This window comes from Mytilus edulis, chromosome 7 (genome assembly GCF_963676685.1).
Source record: "Mytilus edulis chromosome 7, xbMytEdul2.2, whole genome shotgun sequence".
Taxonomy (NCBI): Eukaryota; Metazoa; Mollusca; class Bivalvia; order Mytilida; family Mytilidae; genus Mytilus; species Mytilus edulis.
This window is the reverse complement of record NC_092350.1, coordinates 9,937,431-9,957,811: the sequence shown is the minus strand read 5'-3', so window position 1 is coordinate 9,957,811 and position 20,381 is coordinate 9,937,431. Positions and strand designations below refer to the sequence as shown.

Here is a 20,381-nt window from a genome sequence, read left to right as displayed (position 1 = left end):
CATCCGCACTATCATTTTCTATGTTTAGTGGACCATGAAAATGGGGGGAAATCTCCAATTTGGCATTGAATTGGAAGGATCATATCAAATAGAACATGTGTACTAAGTTTCAAGTTGATTGAACTTCAACTTCATCAAAAACTACCTCGACCAAAAACTTTAACCTGAAACAGGACGGACGAAAGGATGGAAGAACGGACAGACGTTCAGACAAGAAAACATAATGCCCATAAATGGGGCATAAAAACAAAAACAATACAAGTTTATAAATTTTCTGTGGCATCATCAAATGACCAGGAAATAGATATAAACAGCTTTGTTTATAGGGAAAGACTCTTTTCCTTTAAGTCTTCCTCAGGAAATGAGATAAAGCTTCAAATATTGTCCATTTTCTAGAAAAATAATTCAATAAACACTCAAAGTTTTCTTTGAAAAATGAGATTATAACAGATCATATAATTTCTCCTAGAAAAACAACCCTACTCTGAGGAACGACATATTAATTAATAACTTCATAAACAAAATTTGAGTTAAGCACAACTATATGTGTCTTAATAGAATTTGAAAAAAAACTCCCTTATATGTGTTTAATGAACTCAAAAGTTTCACATTCTGTTCCCCAATTGCAGGCACTCTTGGGCAGAGTAAGAGTTTTGGTCATGGTTGAAAGTGTAGGTAACAGTGACATAATAGTTGTTACATGCACATCATTTGGTCTTTGGTGGATAGTAATGTCTCATTTATAAACCTACCCCATTTCCTAATCTTAACAATATCCTGTGGGTTGACAAGAATCCATGCCTAAAAACTGTCTAAGCTGATAAACATTGGTATTCAATAGATTTTATGTACTGACTACAACCTGACAAACAATCATTATAAAAACTATTTAATTTTATGGATAATTCATTAACTTTTGAAGAAAGTTTTAGTTTCTTGACGTACAATTTGGAAATTAGTATGGCGTTCATTATCACTGGACTAGTATATATTTGTTTAGGGGCCAGCTGAAGGACGCCTCAGGGTGCGGGAATTTCTCGCTACATTGAAGACCTGTTGGTGACCCTCTGCTGTTGTTTTTTATTTGGTCGGGTTGTTGTCTCTTTGACACATTCCCCATTTCCATTCTCAATTTTACTATTAGTTGCATGAGGTCTTGGAATTTCAATGAAGACAAAGCTAGTTATATGTAATGTATAATAAGAGCCTTAACACATTTATGAAACCATTCATAAGAAATTTGTATCTATTACCTATGTGGAATAAGTTACTTGGAGAACATTTATTTGCCTATACTTTTCTATTGAGTGCTGATTTAAATTTCTGTTCATCACAGGTGGCTGACACTCACTCAGGACTCTTAACTAAAGCATTACAATATTACAATAATTAATGAGGGGGGATAGGACCTTTATCGGGACTCCGGGATCGGGTGTTTTTAAGCTCGGGATTTCGGATTTACCCCTTCGGGATCCGGGAATTCTTTTTTTCGAATTTCGGGATCCGGGATTTTTATTTATTTAAATTCAGGACCTTGGGATTTCATGTTTTTAAGCACGGGATTTCGGGATCATGACCCCTCCTATCCCCCCTCATTAATAATCTTAAGCAAAACTTGAATAGAAATAATGCCTTGAAAATCAAAACTTCCAGGAGAATAAGTATGCTTTATTTGATCACATTGTACTTTGACTGTATTATGACTGTTGTTTATCTACAGCATATTGTTAAAATTTCTGACCAGTTGAACAGTGTGATTGGATAAAACAAATTCAGGTTGAGTCAGAATTTTGAATGAACAGAGAGAAACACTTATCAAGTATTGTAATGTAATTGTTTATTTCCTGAATTTCAATGGTTATAAGTATCCAAGTATATTTCCTTGAAAATAAATATTCATATCAAATATTTCTGTTGTATAAACTGCTTCAGAAGGTAAGTTGTTTCTCTTATTTTTAAAATGGAAGGCTCATAGTTGAAAAATACAGAACTACATTTACTAAAATGAAATAACAAATGCAAGAAAAATTATACCTGTGCACTTATTCTTTTAGGTAGAAGCATTAAAATAATTGGCTTAAAACTGTAGATCTATTGAATTTTCATATCTTTTGTAAAAGTAATAAGAATTCAACCAAGTTATCATTATAATGCAGTGATGTAGTTAATTTCATCTTATGATTTTTTTTATAAGAAAAGTGGAGGTAGCTGGTCAAATTTGAAAAAAAAGCTTTATTTTTTCTTTCTTTAAAAGCTAATAATAATGATAACAAAATGGGCAACATAATCAGTGAACATCCTTCTGCCAGAGTTGATAGCTAAACTTAAGTTTGATTTGACAACATCCTTCTGCCAGAGTTGATAGCTAAACTTAGTTTGATTTGACAAAGAGTATACAAAATTTGTTTACTTGGTACAGGTAGAAAAATGACACATGTGGAAAAAAAAGCAGGAAAATCAAAACTTCGATTTGAAGAGACAAAGGCTGAAGACCCACCCTCATACAATGATGCCCTTAGATTTCCTGACAAACTATTTAAAAGTGACCGCCATACATTCACCTGCCTAAAGGCTATATTTGGTATCTTCTGTGGATTTTTTACTGGTGGATTACTGTTTGTTCTGCTAATATACAGCTTTGGTTTTACCTTGGATATAGCTGGGTATATATCTATTGGAGTGACAGCCCTAGCATGTCTAGGTCTAGCACTATCTGTCCATGTCCGCTGTATCGTGGTACTGATGATTCCTAGTCTATTCACTGGTAGAGGAAGGGTAGCCATCTTGGCAGTTATATTTGGACTCCTGTTATCAGGACCAATCAAAAACATCTCTATAAATACTTCAGAAGTGTCAAGAAGTATGGCCTGTAGTACTGAACTCTTTCAGAATCAGTCACACACTCTGAGACAGCAGCTCCAGGTACCAATTGAGAAAATTACTGATGCCCTGGATAAACACGCTAAAGATATAAAGGAAATTGGAAAACAAATAGATAGAGCTATAAAACCAATTAAAGACGCTCTTGTTGCTGTTAGAAATGGTGTCCAGAAAGTGAGCGGTGCACTGGATACAGCTTCACAGGTAAAATAGTGAGTCAGTGGTGCACTGGATACAGCTTCACAGGTAAAATAGTAAGTCAGTGGTACACTGGATACATCTTCACAGGTAAAATAGTAAGTCAGTGGTGCACTGGATACAGCTTCACAGGTAAAATAGTAGTCAGTGGTGCACTGGATACAGCTTCACAGGTAAAACATGAGTCAGTGGTGCACTGGATACAGCTTCACAGGAAATAATAGTAGTCAGTGGTGCACGGAGTACAGCTTCACAGGTAAAATAGTAAGTCAGTGGTATTCTTCACAGGTAAAATAGTTAGTCAGTGATGCACTGGATACAGCTTCACAGGTAAAATAGTAAGTCAGTGGTTTTCTTCACAGGTAAAATTATTAGTCCGTGGTTCACTGGATACAGCTTCACAGGTGAAATAATTTGTCAGTGGTGCACTCAATACAGCCTCACAGGTAATATAATTAGTCAGTGGTGCACTGGATACAACTTCACAGGTGAAATAATAAGTCAGTGGTGCACTTGATACAGCCTCACAGGTAAAATAGTAAGTCAGTGGTGCGATTGATACAGCTTCACAGGTAAAATAGTTAAGCAGTGTGCTGAGTATATTCAGACTCAGGGGTAAATCAGAAATTAAGGTGAATGGTGCAGTGTATTAATAGTTAGTCCATGTCAAACTGGATACAGCTTCAAAGGTAAAAACACTTATTAAGGAGAGTGTTAAGCAGTGTTAAATGAATATTACTTATGGAGTGTGTATTTTGAAGATAATTAAATCAAACTCATTGTATGTCAATATAATGTACCGTTATTCTGTATTTGGAATATAGGAGTAACTGTTTACTGATTGTTAGAGATCTATAATGTTTATAATTCATATATTTTCAGGAGTGTGACAGAATGATGAACAGTGTGTATAGTGACTGTACAAGAAAACTCAGCAATGCATACAATAAATGTAGGGAGACACTTCGTAGAGCTACAAAGTAAATATTATTATCAATCGTCCATCATGTCTGACATCAGAATCATTTGATTATTAATTAAAACAAACAATAGATAAAAACTGTGATTCAGCTGCTGCTTGAAATATTCTGTCAAATTAACCTAAGCAGAAAACTTAACACTGAAAATTGGTAATTAATTGTAATTGACCATGGTGTAGAAGGGGGACGAAAGATACCAAAGGGACAGTCAAAATCATAAATCAAAAATAAACTGACAACGCCATGGCTAAAAATGAAAAAGACAAACAGACAAACAATAGTACACCTGACACAACATAGAAAACTAAAGAATAAACAACACAAACCCCACCAAAAACTAGAGGTGATCTCAGGTGCTCCCGAAGGATAAGCAGATCCTGCTCCACATGTGGCATCCGTTGTGTTGCTTATGTGATAACAAATCCGTTAAAAAGTCTAACTTGGTGGGTCACATTCGTGAAATGGAAGGGGATTGTAGTTATGACTTAATGAACATATCTGATAGGGGAGATTTTTTTGGGGTGGTGGGCAGGGCCTCAAAATAGTTGTCAAGTTGTTCTGATGGTAATGCAACTTTATAGAAAATCTTATCATGCTCATTGGTCTGTCACAAGTGGTTTCTATCCTGGTACCTTTGATAACTATTCTATCAAACTGATTTAAGCAAAAAATTTAAATTGCTTAAATTTCACAGTAACTAGTATACTCTTTTACAGGTATGTTCCACGTTTAGGTTTCACAGAAACTAGTTAAATTTTTTTCAGGTATGTTCCACGTTTAGATTTTACAGAAGCTAGTACCAGTATATACTATTTTCAGGTACTTTTTTGTTCCATGGTTAGATTTCACAGTAACTATTATACTCTTTCACAGGTACTTTCCAGGAAAACAACAGTGACTAGTATACTCTTTTACAGATATGTTCCTAGAACAGTGACTAGTATACTCTTTTACAGATATATTCCAGGATTAGAACAGTAACTAGTATACTCTTTTACAGAGTTGTTCCAGGATTAGAACAGTAACTAGTATACTCTTTTACAGATATGTTCCTAGAACAGTTACTAGTACACTATTTTACAGATATGTTCCAGGATAAGAACAGTAACTAGTATACTTTTTTACAGATATGTTCCAGGATTAGAACAGTAACTAGTATACTCTTTTACAGATATGTTCCAGGATTAGAACAGTAACTAGTCTACTCTTTTACAGAGTTGTTGCAGGATTAGAACAGTAACTAGTATACTCTTTTACAGGTATGTTCCAGGGTTAGAACAATAACTAGTATACTCTTTTACAGATATGTTCCAGGATTAAAACAGTAACTATTATACTCTTTTTCAGGTGGGTTCCAGGTTTACGTATCACAGAAGTCTGTAAAATCCTTGATATAAACCAGGTCTGCGTTATACTCAAACCATCTTTTGTATGTTCACCAGTCAAAGCACTTGATAAAGCAGCTAAGAAACTTGCTGATTTTGCTGTCAATCTGGTCAAAGATATCGATAAATGGTTTCAATTTAACATCATCAAGAAGTCTCAGAATGACAAGGTCTATAATGCTACTAAAACAGCTAAAGAATTCATTGCTGAGATTGAGAAAGCTCTGACCGACAAGAAAATAACATTTACTTACATCGTGGAAATTATGAGCAAACTTTTAGCTCTTTCCCTTCTGTTGCTCCTAACCCAATCATTTTTTTATTTGAAAAATTATCTGGCCAAGGATGAATTTGATAACATTTACATTACTTCCCAGTTTAAGGGTTATGATTCTGAAACAAGAGAGAAAGGACAACAGGGTGTGTTACCTCTTCAAAAGAAGGAGAAGAAACTATACACAGATAGTACATCCTTCATGATGTCTCCAAAAGAAAGAAGTCAGAGTTTGATGGGTATTTCTCAGCTCCTCCTACACGTGTTACTGAGTGCTCTGATTGTGTTCCTTAATTACGTTCTGTTCTACATATTGTTCCTTGTAAACAGGTATGGCCAGGTAAATGTAGAGGTCACTGGAAAAAGTAAAATAAACCTAAAGGTCAGAGGAGGACAAATGGCTGCTTTTATAAACAGTTTCATAAATAACATTAACATTGAAAACACATACGAAGCTAGCTATAATACAACTGTATGCCTGCCAAGTCCTACACCTCCTGATGCTACAGACATTCCAGTTCTTTGTTCAGCTTATGCAGCTGCTTTTCTCCTGGTTTTACTGCAAGCCTATGGAGCAAGATGTAATCGTAAAATATGTGCCTTCTACTATCCTGAACAGGAAAAAGAACGTATTACTTTTCTGCAGAAGAAAATCCTTTACAACCGCAAGGGAAGGCACACATTCATTAAACAACATGTTACTTCAATAAAGAATCAAAAAATTGCTGAGCAGAGAATGTCTGTAAAACAAATGTTATCTGCAATATGTCCCTGCTTTAAAGTGGAAAAAACAGATCTAAAATTCTGTATGAACTGTGGAGCTAATCAAGGGTCCAGTCATACATTACAAAAATGTAAAAACACAAACTGCACATCAACTTATTGTTCTGAGTGTTTTAATGATTGTGGACATACTTGTCCTATCTGTAGAAAATAACATGTTTATCATGTTTATATTATATTTCTGATATTTATTGTTTTTTAAATATAAGATTCAGTGAAGAATACAGACCCCATGTTCACCAAGATTTGTTAAAAAACATACAATCTTCAGTTTTCAACTTATATATGTAGAAATGTAACAAAGTTTTTTGTATAAACTTGAAGGCAACTCGAAAAAAGTGTGATGTTATTTGGCAAATTTATTAATACTCTTTAATTTTTGCACCCCTTATTAGCCAGTTTGTTACAAATTTAACACACATGCATATTATCCCCTCCAACAAGGAATATATACATAAAGAAGGATCACTCAATCTTAATTTCAAACTTGCCAAACAGCTCCAGCTATTTCAAGCTGTAATTTGGCTTATGAATATACATCAAGTATTGCTTTTTACTATTATTAAATATTTTCATTTATCTTATTTATCTTATTTATCTTATTTATAGATTCTATTCCCGCTTGTTTTTATGTTAATGTACATCAACAAAGAAATGTGAGGTATACTCCAATGAGACGCCAGTATGTCAATGGACTACTCTCACCACACGAAGTAACCGTCATACAAATGGCATATTTTACTAGCTATAAATCAAGGTTCAACCACCATTTTCTTCAGAAAATGTCTGTCCAAAGTCAGGAGTATGACATTTGTGTTCCATTGATTCTGTTGGATGATAAAGTCTAACCTTTGATATAGACTCCTCTTTTTAATTTACATTGGAGATAGGTATTTCAGTTTGAGATAAATGAAAATCCCCTTTGAGCACCATCCATATTCCACAATGATGGCAATTTCATTAACACCTGTAAGCACATTTTGGTTCATCCAGTGAGCTTATACAAGTAATGACCCATAAACTCATCCCATCATCTTCTGAGATTATAGGCAGCCACACATGGATTATTATTTTTTATATACTGGATTCCAGATGGACAGATGAACTCATAAATCGAAAATAAACTGACAACACCATGGCTAAAAATGAAAAAGACAAACAGACAAACAATAGTGCACATGACACAACATAGAAAACTAAAGAATAAGCGACACAAACCCCACCAAAAACAAGGGGTGATCTCAAGTGCTCTGGAAGGGTAAGCAGATCCTGCTCCTCATGTGGCACCTGTCGTGTTGCTAATTTTATAACAAATCCAGTATATAGTCTTATTTGGTAGTCACATTCATGAAAGGGAAGGGGATTGTAGTTACAACGTAAGGAACATATCCCATATCATTTGTGAACTGTTATTTCATACCGGTCAACCAACTTGTGATGGCGTCTATAAAATTTACGAAGGGATGAACTCAACTTCACCATTTGGAACTCTTGGTTTAATAGTTTCCTTGTAAGCAGCAACACTCTATCAAGAAAATCATGATAGAAAATGCAAGCACAGGAATATCCTATCAATTGGGAGATATATACCCCGTATGCATGTGTTGCTGGATTGTTGGTGGCTTAATGTCCAGTGAGGTGTTGCTGGAATGTTACTAATTAGAAATGGAATGTTCACAACTGGAAAGCTGAAATCATCTCTTTTGTCATAAAGTTTTGTTTGCAACCGACCCTCATTGTCAATGTCTAGATGTAAGTCAAGATATGAGGCCGACTTAACTGTATCTGTTGTATCCTTTATCTCTAGTTCGATGGGATAGATGCATTCAACATAGTCACCAAATTTTGAATTAATTAACGAAAGAACATCATCTATAATATAGTGGAAAGTAGAGTTAAAGGATATTGCTAACTTCTGTATGAAATCAGCCTCATAATAATGTAGAAACCAGTCGGCAAGAAGAGGGGCACAATTGGTTTCCATTGGAATGCCATCAGTCTGTGGAAAAACATGTCCACCAAACGTAACAAATATGTTGTAAATCAAGAAATCAAGCATCCTGATAATGTCAGTTTCAGAGAATTTTTTGCTTGAATCAGAGTGGTCCTTTACAAAGAAGAGTTTATCCCTCCCTAAGACAAGATACTTGTTTCTACGTTGGCCATTCTTTTTTTATGAAACAAAGCAATACCAACTCTTTCAATTAGTCTTTTAGTTTGGAATCTGGAATACTTGTGTAAAATGTAAAAAAGTCAAATGTCTTAATACTATTGCAAGATGAAATAGAGTTAGATTGTATGTACTCTAAAAAATCTTTGGAATTTATAAGTATCCACATCTGATTCACGCCACCTCTAGAATAGGCAGTTTCATAATTACTTTGAAGCCCATCTTTGATTGCTGATAAAATAGATGTACATAATTTAGAAAGAGGTTTCGTGGAGCACTTTGAAGACCCAGCAATATACCTTTGTTTGTAAGGACACTTATGCAGTTTAGGTATCCAATACAGTGATGGAAGATCCTTATCAGGTCCAAATTAGGGCTTGGTTAACAATGTATCTTACCTCCTATACATTTCTAAGAATATGATTGGTTAAGAGCAACCGCCTGGAGACCGTGTATATTCCATATTAGGCTAGTAAGGTTCAATATTAGGTTAGTAGTGGAGTTGTGTTCCTTTATACAAACAACAAGGCGGTGAGAAAAGTTGTAATTGTTGGCATTTGTTTTTGAAACAGAATTGAAGACATGGACACTTTTATAATCCACTAGCTAGTCTAAATATCACATATTAAGATAGTCAGTAAGATAAATTCGTTCCATAGTGTGCCAGTGACCTAATACGATATACATGGGGTCAGAAAATTTCATATGGGGATTCAAGCTTTGTGACCTAATATGATATATATGGTGTCAGTAAATTTCATATGGAGGTGAGAGCGAACTCTCACCACATATATATCGTATTAGGTCACTAGCGCACTATGTAACTAATTATATGCACAAGACTGAATAACTATATTGGTTTATTAGATTTAGTTTGCTAGTCTCAAATATGTGTTTATGTATCTCTTCTGAGAATTACAAGTCACTTAGTTAATTATACATAAGGCCACAACTGTTTTATAAACCCTACATATAATTTTTTTCATCATTTTTTGTAATGTCTCAAATTATTTTAAATAAATAATCAATCCATATTGATAAAAATGGATTATAAAAATCTGAATTAGTTACAACTTGAAACTATGGTATGGGAGACAACTCTGTCTGGCTTTAATGATTTTCATTGCCATTGTATCTAAAGTTGACAACAATATAGACCAATCTGATTTTAATTTTACTTGTCATTACACTATGATGTCATAATATGTCGAAATTCAAATAACTGACCTAAAATTTCCATTTCCCACAAAGTTTTGTCCAAAAATTATACATGAGCAACAAGATTATCCAAAAGGCTATTTTGGTTATTTTTATTTCACAATTTTGCATTCAATGCAAGAAATTGGAAGTCCTAATGCCAATATATAAGAAAACATTTTTAAATTTAAATAATGATGTCCAATAGACCAAAGTACAAGAAAAAAGGCAGCAAGATACACTAGAGAGTTAGGTAATCAAAACAACTAGACAATGGGAGAGGAAACACTCTAGTTTGGGCATTACAGAAACCAGAAAATATAGGAGGGTGAATAACAGTTAGGTGATAACAGAAACAAGACAATAATGGGGGGTCAATTAGAGTCACCTGCTTGAACCTGACTCTACTCAGCCACCTCTCAATCTTCCTGATGCAGATAGGTAAATTTTAATTGTTATTGTTTTTATTGGCTCCTTTCATTGTATTAATTTTTAGTATCACTTATGATCCGTAACCTCAAAAGGCCAAGGGAAAATGATAACCTTGTTTGGCCAGAAATAACCAACAAAATATAGCACAGTAATGAGTAACAACTATATCAGACTCCCTTTTCAAATTTGTAACATTTACACAATGAATACTATTTATAGAAGTTTGTATGTATACATATATGATGAATCGTAGACTAATTTACTAATTGTTTTTAACAATTTGATACTTAATTTGTCAATGATGGGTCATACCAATAAAAAACAATGACATGACAGATAAGTTCAGAGGTCAACTGAATATGCATATATTCATATCCACTTAAAGTTGTAGAAACTAAGGTAAGTTGGATTCTGTACACTATATTTTCTAAATAAATGTTTTAAATAAATTAAATCTTTATTATATCAGCATTTAAACTTAAATGTATAACAAAAACAACAATTTTTTCAATATTTTTGTTCTCTCGATATTGTGTCAATTCATTATGATTGTATAATTTAATTCTAAAAATGTCTCCTTTTATGAAAAATCAAATTAAATTAACATTATTTTTCTTTATATAAAAAATACATATTGCAGCATAACCTTTCATAGCTTGATATATGTAAGTTGTCAATTTTAAGTTCTTATAACTTTTTTTTCAAATGTAGTGGCAAAATGTCCACATGGATGTCCATAAAACAGAACATTGTGTCCCCCTCACCATATGTATTCATGTGACTAACAGACTAAGTTCGAATGGAATCTGAGTTCTGACTAGAGTTCCATATGAACGGTAAATAATTTTGAAGAGTCATAAGGTCTAGATTACCGGAGGTACAAGGCCCATACTCTGAATATGTTTACATTCAAATTTGATTGGATAGACATCATAACATCCAGGATATCGAGTCGATCTAAAATAAAACTGCCACTAACACAGGGATCCTCGAGTTTTAATGGCAGGAAAGCTATATCCAATCATAACAGGTGTTATATATGACCAAGTCAATCCCATCTACTATAGATATCCATCCGAACTTGGCCACAGATAAGGGAATGTAAAAAACATGATTGTATCATTAAAGTGGAAACACTTATTTATACATGATAGTCTATGTGTTAAATACTTCTTTTTAATTTCTTTTATCTTTGTAATTTGTCAATTTACTTTAATATTTATAACTATGCCAAGTACAAGTGACTGTCCCTCACATTGGTAAAGTACAATTAGAAGTAACTTTCAAGTCCAAGCTTAAAGTACTAGGATAACGTTTATCTCTCTAGGAAAACTAAATCCAGCAAGTACCTGCTATCACATTTCCATATAAGTAGGACAAGTATAAATAAAACAGAAGTGGTTTATTAAGTCAATGATTCAGCAACCCAATGACACAGAAGATCAATCTCCAATGCTGTCTGAATAAATAAATAAGTATTTTAAGAGATCATAAGATCATCCTTCTTAATGTTTTAAATTCCAGGTCTGCAATCATGTATAAAGTCAGATTTACATACCAGGCCACCACAGATACAGACATAAACCTTTGTGTCGGAGATACTATATCAATCGTTGAAGATGTTGGTAACGGCTGGTCAATGGGACATAATAGGTCAACTGGTAAAACTGGCACATTTCCAACTAGTTTCATTGTCAGGAAATTGTCATTTAAAGACAAGGTCAAAAGAATGTCAATGGCAAAAAAGATGACTGACGAATTAGTCCTGATGTCCAAAAACAAGAGTGAAAGTACAGAAACTTTGGTTCCACAAAACAAGGCCAAAATTCCTGATAATATCTTACAAAAAAGACTTTCTCATGTTCCTGGACATTCAAATATTATAGGTGTCAGACTTCCTAAACTGGTTCCAAAGCCAGTCAAATCCTTTGGAAAGAACATTGTCAACAGCAGCCGTGGAGATCACAGGATCGTAAAAGGCATCTTTGGAATATTTGGAGGTGTTATTACCTGTGGAATCCTGTTTGTTCTTTTGAGATACAGTTATGAGTATTCTCTACAAAACTCTTGCTACATAACAATAGGATTTTCCCTCCCTATCTGTGCAGCATTAGCCATGTCTACACACATGAGATGTATCTTCTTACTAATGGTTCCCAACCTGTTCACTGGAAAGGGACGAACTGTATTCATGTCCATTATATTCGCCCTGTTACTTGCTGGTCCCGTAGTAAACATTGTTTACAATGCAGAGCAAGCATCCCAATCAATGGCCTGCACCCAGGAACTGATCTATAACCAGACTTCCATTCTCAGAGGTCAACTAGAAGAACCAATCAGAATAATAGAGAGGAGAATTTATGAAGGCCTTGTCAAACTGAAGAACATTGCAAATTCTATCAAAAATGATATTGCACCAGTTACTGATGCAGTTGAGGCTTTTGTGAATGGTCTCAATGCAGCTAAGAATGCACTAGAAAATGCAGCAAAGGTAACTTTTATTTACTTTAGTGAACCTAAGTTAGGGTATGATCTTTGCATTCAAAGAATAAGAGAAATGAAATAGTATTTGTCTTTTCTTTTTTCACAAGAAGCTTGTTAGGAAGTAGAACTGATAACCTTTTAAACATATATATAAATATAAGCATTGTGTATAAGATTTAAAGCATTTGTTTGCTGATGCAAACTTCGGTCAGAGAATGGAAACGAATCAGCAATTTTTCCATTTGTAAAGGAGCATGACTGAATTGATCTTGGCTATGGTAGGGGATTACAAATCATAACTATAAGATACCAAAATATCAGCAAAATATATATGAACAAACATATCATTATCATTTTTAAGATAACATATATCTAAGTTCTATCATGTGAAGACATACACTTCTCTTTTCCCCCTTTCAAAACTTTCACTTTACAATTTATTTTCCTAGGAATGCAGTAATGGTATTAATACAGCCCAGTCTAAATGTGAGAAGGGAATTAACAATGCTAAATCTGAGTGTGAAAAAGCTCTCAAATCTGTTGACCCTACAAGGGATATTATCAACTTTGGGAAAGATGTGGCCAATACTGGAAAGTCAATAGGAAATGGTTTAGGTAGATTGTTTGGAAAAAAAAGGAAAAGAAGGAGAGCTATTACAGAGCAAGAGAAAAATGCAATAGAGTTAGCTAAACAGTTGATGGGACAAGAATCCCCCTTACAAAGATATGGTATCTATCTAAAATCTAAGAATGCTGAGACGATAACCAATAAAACACGACTGCATAAAAAGCATTTACTGAAAAGGTAGGTTAGAGAATAATCATAAATTACATTCCCTTATAAAATAGGTTAGAGAATAAACATAAACCACATGCACTTAAATTATTGTAACTTAGAATTACACAGAAACCATGATGATTGCAACTTAAATCATTAAAAAAAAGACACATTTAGTACCTTTTGTTGGCTACTAATTTGTTTGTTTCTCTGTCGTATATTTTCTCCCATTTATTTGTATTGTAGTCCTGTCATGTAATGTTGTCATTTTAATGTTATAATTAACATTGCCATTAAAGCGTGAGGTTTGGCTCCACAAAACCAGGTTCAACCCACCATTTTTATTCTTGAAATGCCCTGTACCAAGTCAGGAAAATGGCCATTGTTATATTATAGTTCGTTTCTGTGTCTGTTACATTTTAATGTTGTGTTTCTGTTGTGTCGTAGTTCTCATATATTTGATGCGTTTCCCTCAGTTTTAGTTTGTAACCCGGATTTGTTTTTTCTCTATTGATTTATGAATTTCGAACAGGGGTATACTACTTACTGTTGCCTTTATTTAGTAATATACTTCATGAATAATAATGAATCTTTACTGGTAATGAACTCTTTTTCTTTACACAAGTGTGAAAATTCCATGACAGATCATTTAAGCATAATTTAATGTGCAGGACATTCTTACTGCGAACATATAAGTACAAATGGTGTAACAACTAGCTGTGCTTCATCATTTATCTATACCTTTGTTGTATTTGTGTAACACCTTCTTTGTTTGGTTTCAGTATTTTGATAAAAAGGAATGATATTGGCATTATTCATAGTACTTTTTATACTGAATATTTGATGAAAATCACATAATCTAAATTGCTTCAAAGTTTGCTAAACACAATAAAAGAACCTCAAAACATCAGTTGACTTATAGTATTTCAGTATATTAATGATGAACATTTAATTTCCTTGTAGGTCAAAAAGAGGTGTTTTGCATAAGATATGTGTGGTTCTGGACATTGAGGCTGTTTGTAAAGTTGTCCAAGTAGCCAATGTACTTGTCTGTAAGCCTATTAAATTTATATCCACTGTCATAGAAGGTGCAAATACTGCAGTTAATTCTGTCCTTAATGATGTCATCTCCTTCTTTTATTTTGACTTTGATGGAGATATCAGTACAATTGGGAATATCAATTCCTCAAAAACAGCAGCACAAATCATTTCCCAAGTTAAAGAGGACATACAGTCTAGAACGAAATGGATTCTAACAGTATCTGGTATAGTCAGTAACATTCTCGTCATCACTCTATTGTTATTATTTCTCAAGTCAATCTTCTATCTTAAGAAGTTTCTCAGTAAGGATCGTTATGACAATATCTACATTTCAAAAGCTTTTAAGACTTACGACAAGCAATGCAAGGAACAGGGAAAACCTTCAGTTTTACCGCTGAAGAGAAAAGAATGCAGAAACTACGCTGACACTCGGTCACCATGGCTATCATCGAAAGAAATAGATCATGCTAAAACTGGTATTACTAAAATTGGAATTCATATCTTGATAGCTACTGTAATCATTTTCTTTGACTATGTTCTTTATTTTGTTCTGATGCTCATTGATCGCTATGGTAACCTGAATATAAATATCGGTGGCACTAGTTCTCTGAGTGTATCTGTAGAGGGCAGTGGATTTATTTCAGCATTTTTAAGAGCTTTCCTAAGCACTATCAAATTGGATTCAGACTTTGGAGTAGAGTTTAACCTAACAACTTGCATCCCAACTCCCAGTAAACCAGATGATGATAATATCTATAAGTTTAGTTTCCTTTACTTCTTTGCATTTGTGTTCCTTATAATGCAAGCTTATGGTTTACGTTTACGAAGGAAAATTGTCACATTCTTCTATCCAGAACGAGATATTGAGAGGATAAAATATCTTCACGAGAAAATACGACACCAGAGAAAATCTCTGATGAATTGGTTGACTCAGCATGTCATATCTCGTAACAAGCAATTCCATATGGAAAATCGTTTAACTTTCCGTGGATGGATGGAATACCGATGTCCGATATTTGCTAAATATTTCTGTCCTTGTCTACCTAAATATAAGACATGTATCAGCTGTGAAAATAAGGAAGATGGCAGAATTCGCTTCCATCAATGTGATAAATGTCAATCTAATTACTGTGAGGAATGTTTTGGAGATATGAAGTACATTTGTCTTGTTTGTAATGCTAAATCAAACATGTCAAAACGGTGACACCCCATGATTATCTATGCAACCCCATGCAACATTCTGCCATGAGCATGGATCCTTCACAAAAGTAAAGTATGTGCATTTAGTGTCATACTATATATATATATCTAACCAAAAAATGTACTATGAATCAATAAATATATGTGTACCAATTCTCTCTTTCTTTTAATTAAGGAACAAAAGACATTGAAATTCACTCAATGATCCTCAATAACAGACAGTGCTTTTCACCTGAATAGAGACACAGCATTCACTCAATTATAGACACTGCACAAAAATAGCAACAGAAACTTCAGGTAAAAACACATCAACATGGAGACTTTAGTGGTTTTTTTTAATTTCTTTGTAGTTTAAAGTTTGCTCAGGTACTTCATTTGATGCCAATGAAATCATGCCCATTTCAAAGACCTTAAAGGTTGAAAAGGGTAACAAAAATACTTGTACCTGAACTTTTCCCTTCCAGCAATAAAAAGCTTGTGTGATGCCTCAATTTGGGATCATAGGATATGTAAATACATATCGAAGTAAAATCAAGTGCAGGGTATTAAATCTGACAACCATGTAGGGTGGGTGCCATGCATTTTAAACATCAAAGAACCGTAGCAAGAACATCTATGGGATCTGTATTTTCCTGACTTGATACTGGCATTGTCTTATGTAGAAAATGGTGAATTTAACCTTGTTTTATATCTAGCTAAACCTCTCACTTGTAAGACAATAGCATAAAGTTACTTTGTAGTGAAAAGGATATGTGAACAAAACAAACAGACTTTATAGTTAAAAATGTCCAAAATAGGGGTACAGGAGCAAACATTGTGTTATTATCATGATCACAATAAAAACAAACATGTAATAAAGAAACCAAAAAGGCATATAGAAAAAGCCCATTAGCAAAAATGAAAGACAAGAATACAAAAAATATCAATAACAAACTAATCAATTATCTCTGTTTAAATTTGTAAGGTCTTTAATTTGTATTTAAAAAATTAATCAAATACAAAAGTTAACTAATTTCCTGTGACAGGAAACAATACAATAGAAAAACTCCAACACAGGAGTAAATTTAACTTGTGGTATCCGTAGGAAATGTCTTCTTTCCTAAGGAAAAGATTAATATAGTTAAAGAAAATCTATATCATTTCCTTGAAGGAAAAAAAACCAACAAACAACCTGCTAGCCATGACATGAATTGATCACTTCCATTACCTATCATTATCAGAAATATGCATTACCTTATGATATGCCACTGCTTTGTAGATACAAAAAGAACATTTGGTGCACAAAATTATAAGCCAGGAATCTTTGCCGAGTCTTTTGTAGACAAAAAGAACATTTGGTGCACTAAATTATAATCCTGGTATCTTTGGTTAGTCTTTTGTAGACAAAAAGTACATTTGATGTACTAAATTATAAGCTTGGTTTCTTTGGGGAGTCTTTTGAAGACAAAAAGTATGTTTGGTGTACTAAATTATAAGCCAGGTATCTTTGGCGAGTCTTTTGTAGACAAAAAGTACATTGGGTGTACTAAATCCTAAGCCTGGTATCTTTGGCGAGTCTTTTGTAGACAAAAATACATTTGGTGTACTAAATTATAAGCCAGGTATCTTTGGTGAGTCTTTTGTAGACAAAAAGAACATTTGGTGTACTAAATTATAAGCTTGATATCTTTGGTCAGTCTTTTGTAGACAAAAAGAACATTTGGTGTACTAAATTATAAGCCTGATATCTTTGGTCAGTCTTTTGTAGACAAAAAAAGTATATTTGGTGCACTAAATTATAAGCCAGGTATCTTTGATAATTCTTTTGCAGACAAAAAACACGTTTGGTGTACTTAATTATAAGCCTGGTATCTTTGGCGAGTCTCTTGTAGACAAAAAGTATGTTAGGTGTACTAAATTATAGACTGATATCTTTGGTTAGTCTTTCATAGACAAAAAGAACATTTTGTATAATAAATTATAATCCTGGTATCTTTGGTAAGTCCTTTGTAGACAAAAAGTACATTTGGTGCACTAAATTATAAGCCTTGTATCTTTGGTTAGTTTTTTGTAGTCAAAAAGTACATTTGATGCACTAAATTATAAGCCAGGTATCTTTGGTTAGTTTTTTGTAGACAAAAAGAACATTTGGTGTACTAAATTATAAGCCTGGTATCTTTGGTGAGTCTTTTGCAGACAAAAAGTATGTTTGGTGCACTAAATTATAAGCTTGGTATCTGCAAGTCTTTTGTAGACAAAAAGAACATAAGGTGTACTAAATTATAAGCTTAGTTTCTTTGGTGAGTCTTTTGTAGATAAAAAATACATTGGGTGCATAAAATCCTAAGCCTGATATCTTTGGTAAGTCCTTTGTAGACAAAAAGTACATTGGGTGCATTAAATCCTAAGCCTGATATTTTTGGTTAGTCTTTTGTTGACAAAAAGTACATTTGGTGTACTAAATTATAAGCCTGGTATCTTTTGTGAATCTTTTGTAGACAAAAAATACATATGATGCATTAAATTATGAGCCTGATATCTTTGGTGAATCTTTTGTAGATAAAAAATACATTTGGTGCACAAAATTATAAGCCTAGTATCTTTGGCGAGTCTTTTGTAGACAAAAAAAAATTTGGTGCACTAAATTATAAGCCTGGTATCTTTGGCAAGTCTTTTGTAGACAAAAAAAAAATTTGGTGTACTAAATTATAAGCTTGATATCTTTGGTCAGTCTTTTGTAGACAAAAAGAACATTTGGTGTACTAAATTATAAGCCTGATATCTTTGGTCAGTCTTTTGTAGACAAAAAAAGTATATTTGGTGCACTAAATTATAAGCCAGGTATCTTTGATAATTCTTTTGCAGACAAAAAACACGTTTGGTGTACTTAATTATAAGCCTGGTATCTTTGGCGAGTCTCTTGTAGACAAAAAGTATGTTAGGTGTACTAAATTATAGACTGATATCTTTGGTTAGTCTTTCATAGACAAAAAGAACATTTTGTATAATAAATTATAATCCTGGTATCTTTGGTAAGTCCTTTGTAGACAAAAAGTACATTTGGTGCACTAAATTATAAGCCTTGTATCTTTGGTTAGTTTTTTGTAGTCAAAAAGTACATTTGATGCACTAAATTATAAGCCAGGTATCTTTGGTTAGTTTTTTGTAGACAAAAAGAACATTTGGTGTACTAAATTATAAGCCTGGTATCTTTGGTGAGTCTTTTGCAGACAAAAAGTATGTTTGGTGCACTAAATTATAAGCTTGGTATCTGCAAGTCTTTTGTAGACAAAAAGAACATAAGGTGTACTAAATTATAAGCTTAGTTTCTTTGGTGAGTCTTTTGTAGATAAAAAATACATTGGGTGCATAAAATCCTAAGCCTGATATCTTTGGTAAGTCCTTTGTAGACAAAAAGTACATTGGGTGCATTAAATCCTAAGCCTGATATTTTTGGTTAGTCTTTTGTTGACAAAAAGTACATTTGGTGTACTAAATTATAAGCCTGGTATCTTTTGTGAATCTTTTGTAGACAAAAAATACATATGATGCATTAAATTATGAGCCTGATATCTTTGGTGAATCTTTTGTAGATAAAAAATACATTTGGTGCACAAAATTATAAGCCTAGTATCTTTGGCGAGTCTTTTGTAGACAAAAAAAAATTTGGTGCACTAAATTATAAGCCTGGTATCTTTGGCAAGTCTTTTGTAGACAAAAAAAAAATTTGGTGCACTAAATTATAAGCCTGGTATCTTTGGCGAGTCTTTTGTAGACAAAAAGAACATTTGGTGCACTAAATTATAAGCCTGGTATCTTTGCGAGTCTTTTGTAGACAAAAAATACATTTGGTGTACTAAATTATAAGCCTGGTATCTTTGGCGAGTCTTTTGTAGACAAAAAGAACATTTGGTGTACTAAATTATAAGCCTGGTATCTTTGGCGAGTCTTTTGTAGACAAAAAATACATTTGGTGTACTAAATTATAAGCTTGGTTTCTTTGGCGAGTCTTTTGTAGATACAAAAAGAACATTTGGTGCACAAAATTATAAGCCAGGAATCTTTGCCGAGTCTTTTGTAGACAAAAAGAACATTTGGTGCACTAAATTATAATCCTGGTATCTTTGGTTAGTCTTTTGTAGACAAAAAGTACATTTGATGTACTAAATTATAAGCTTGGTTTCTTTGGGGAGTCTTTTGAAGACAAAAAGTATGTTTGGTGTACTAAATTATAAGCCAGGTATCTTTGGCGAGTCTTTTGTAGACAAAAAGTACATTGGGTGTACTAAATCCTAAGCCTGGTATCTTTGGCGAGTCTTTTGTAGACAAAAATACATTTGGTGTACTAAATTATAAGCCAGGTATCTTTGGCGAGTCTTTTGTAGACAAAAAGTACATTGGGTGCACTAAATTATAAGCCAGGTATCTTTGGTGAATCTTTTGTAGACAAAAGGTATGTTTGATGAACTAAATTATAAGCGTGGTATCTTTGGTGAGTATTTTGTAGACAAAAAATACATTTGGTGCACTAAATTATAAGCCAGGTATCTTTGGTGAATCTTTTGTAGACAAAAGGTATGTTTGATGAACTAAATTATAA

The 20,381-nt window shown here is 33.4% G+C and overlaps 3 protein-coding genes across 3 annotated transcripts in view; 2 read left to right on the top strand and 1 right to left on the bottom strand.

The window, feature by feature from the left end:
- Positions 1-20,381, bottom strand: part of LOC139529887 (cysteine--tRNA ligase, cytoplasmic-like) — a 195,831-nt gene that overhangs the window by 63,557 nt on the left and 111,893 nt on the right. The gene's annotated exons all lie outside the window — the stretch shown is intronic.
- LOC139529891 (DC-STAMP domain-containing protein 2-like) lies at positions 1,877-7,079 on the top strand. Its single transcript, XM_071325845.1, has 4 exons — positions 1,877-1,935; positions 2,420-3,084; positions 3,961-4,058; positions 5,406-7,079. The coding sequence occupies exons 2-4, from the start codon at positions 2,428-2,430 to the stop codon at positions 6,652-6,654; spliced, it is 2,004 nt and encodes a 667-aa protein (XP_071181946.1). The 5' UTR covers positions 1,877-1,935; positions 2,420-2,427; the 3' UTR covers positions 6,655-7,079.
- Positions 10,640-16,166, top strand: LOC139529886 (DC-STAMP domain-containing protein 2-like). The gene is made up of 4 exons (XM_071325837.1): positions 10,640-10,698; positions 11,824-12,790; positions 13,233-13,588; positions 14,525-16,166. Exons 2-4 carry the CDS (start codon positions 11,834-11,836, stop codon positions 15,804-15,806), a joined length of 2,595 nt encoding a protein of 864 aa, XP_071181938.1. The 5' UTR covers positions 10,640-10,698; positions 11,824-11,833; the 3' UTR covers positions 15,807-16,166.

Excerpts from the sequence above, each read along its gene's own strand:
- LOC139529891 (XM_071325845.1), top strand. The coding sequence starts at position 2,428 with ATGACACATGTGGAAAAAAAAGCAGGAAAATCAAAACTTCGATTTGAA. Across the intron at positions 3,085-3,960 it reads CACTGGATACAGCTTCACAG|GAGTGTGACAGAATGATGAA; the intron begins GTAAAATAGTGA and ends ATATATTTTCAG. Across the intron at positions 4,059-5,405 it reads ACACTTCGTAGAGCTACAAA|GTGGGTTCCAGGTTTACGTA; the intron begins GTAAATATTATT and ends ACTCTTTTTCAG.
- LOC139529886 (XM_071325837.1), top strand. The coding sequence starts at position 11,834 with ATGTATAAAGTCAGATTTACATACCAGGCCACCACAGATACAGACATA. Across the intron at positions 12,791-13,232 it reads CACTAGAAAATGCAGCAAAG|GAATGCAGTAATGGTATTAA; the intron begins GTAACTTTTATT and ends TTATTTTCCTAG. Across the intron at positions 13,589-14,524 it reads AAAAAGCATTTACTGAAAAG|GTCAAAAAGAGGTGTTTTGC; the intron begins GTAGGTTAGAGA and ends ATTTCCTTGTAG.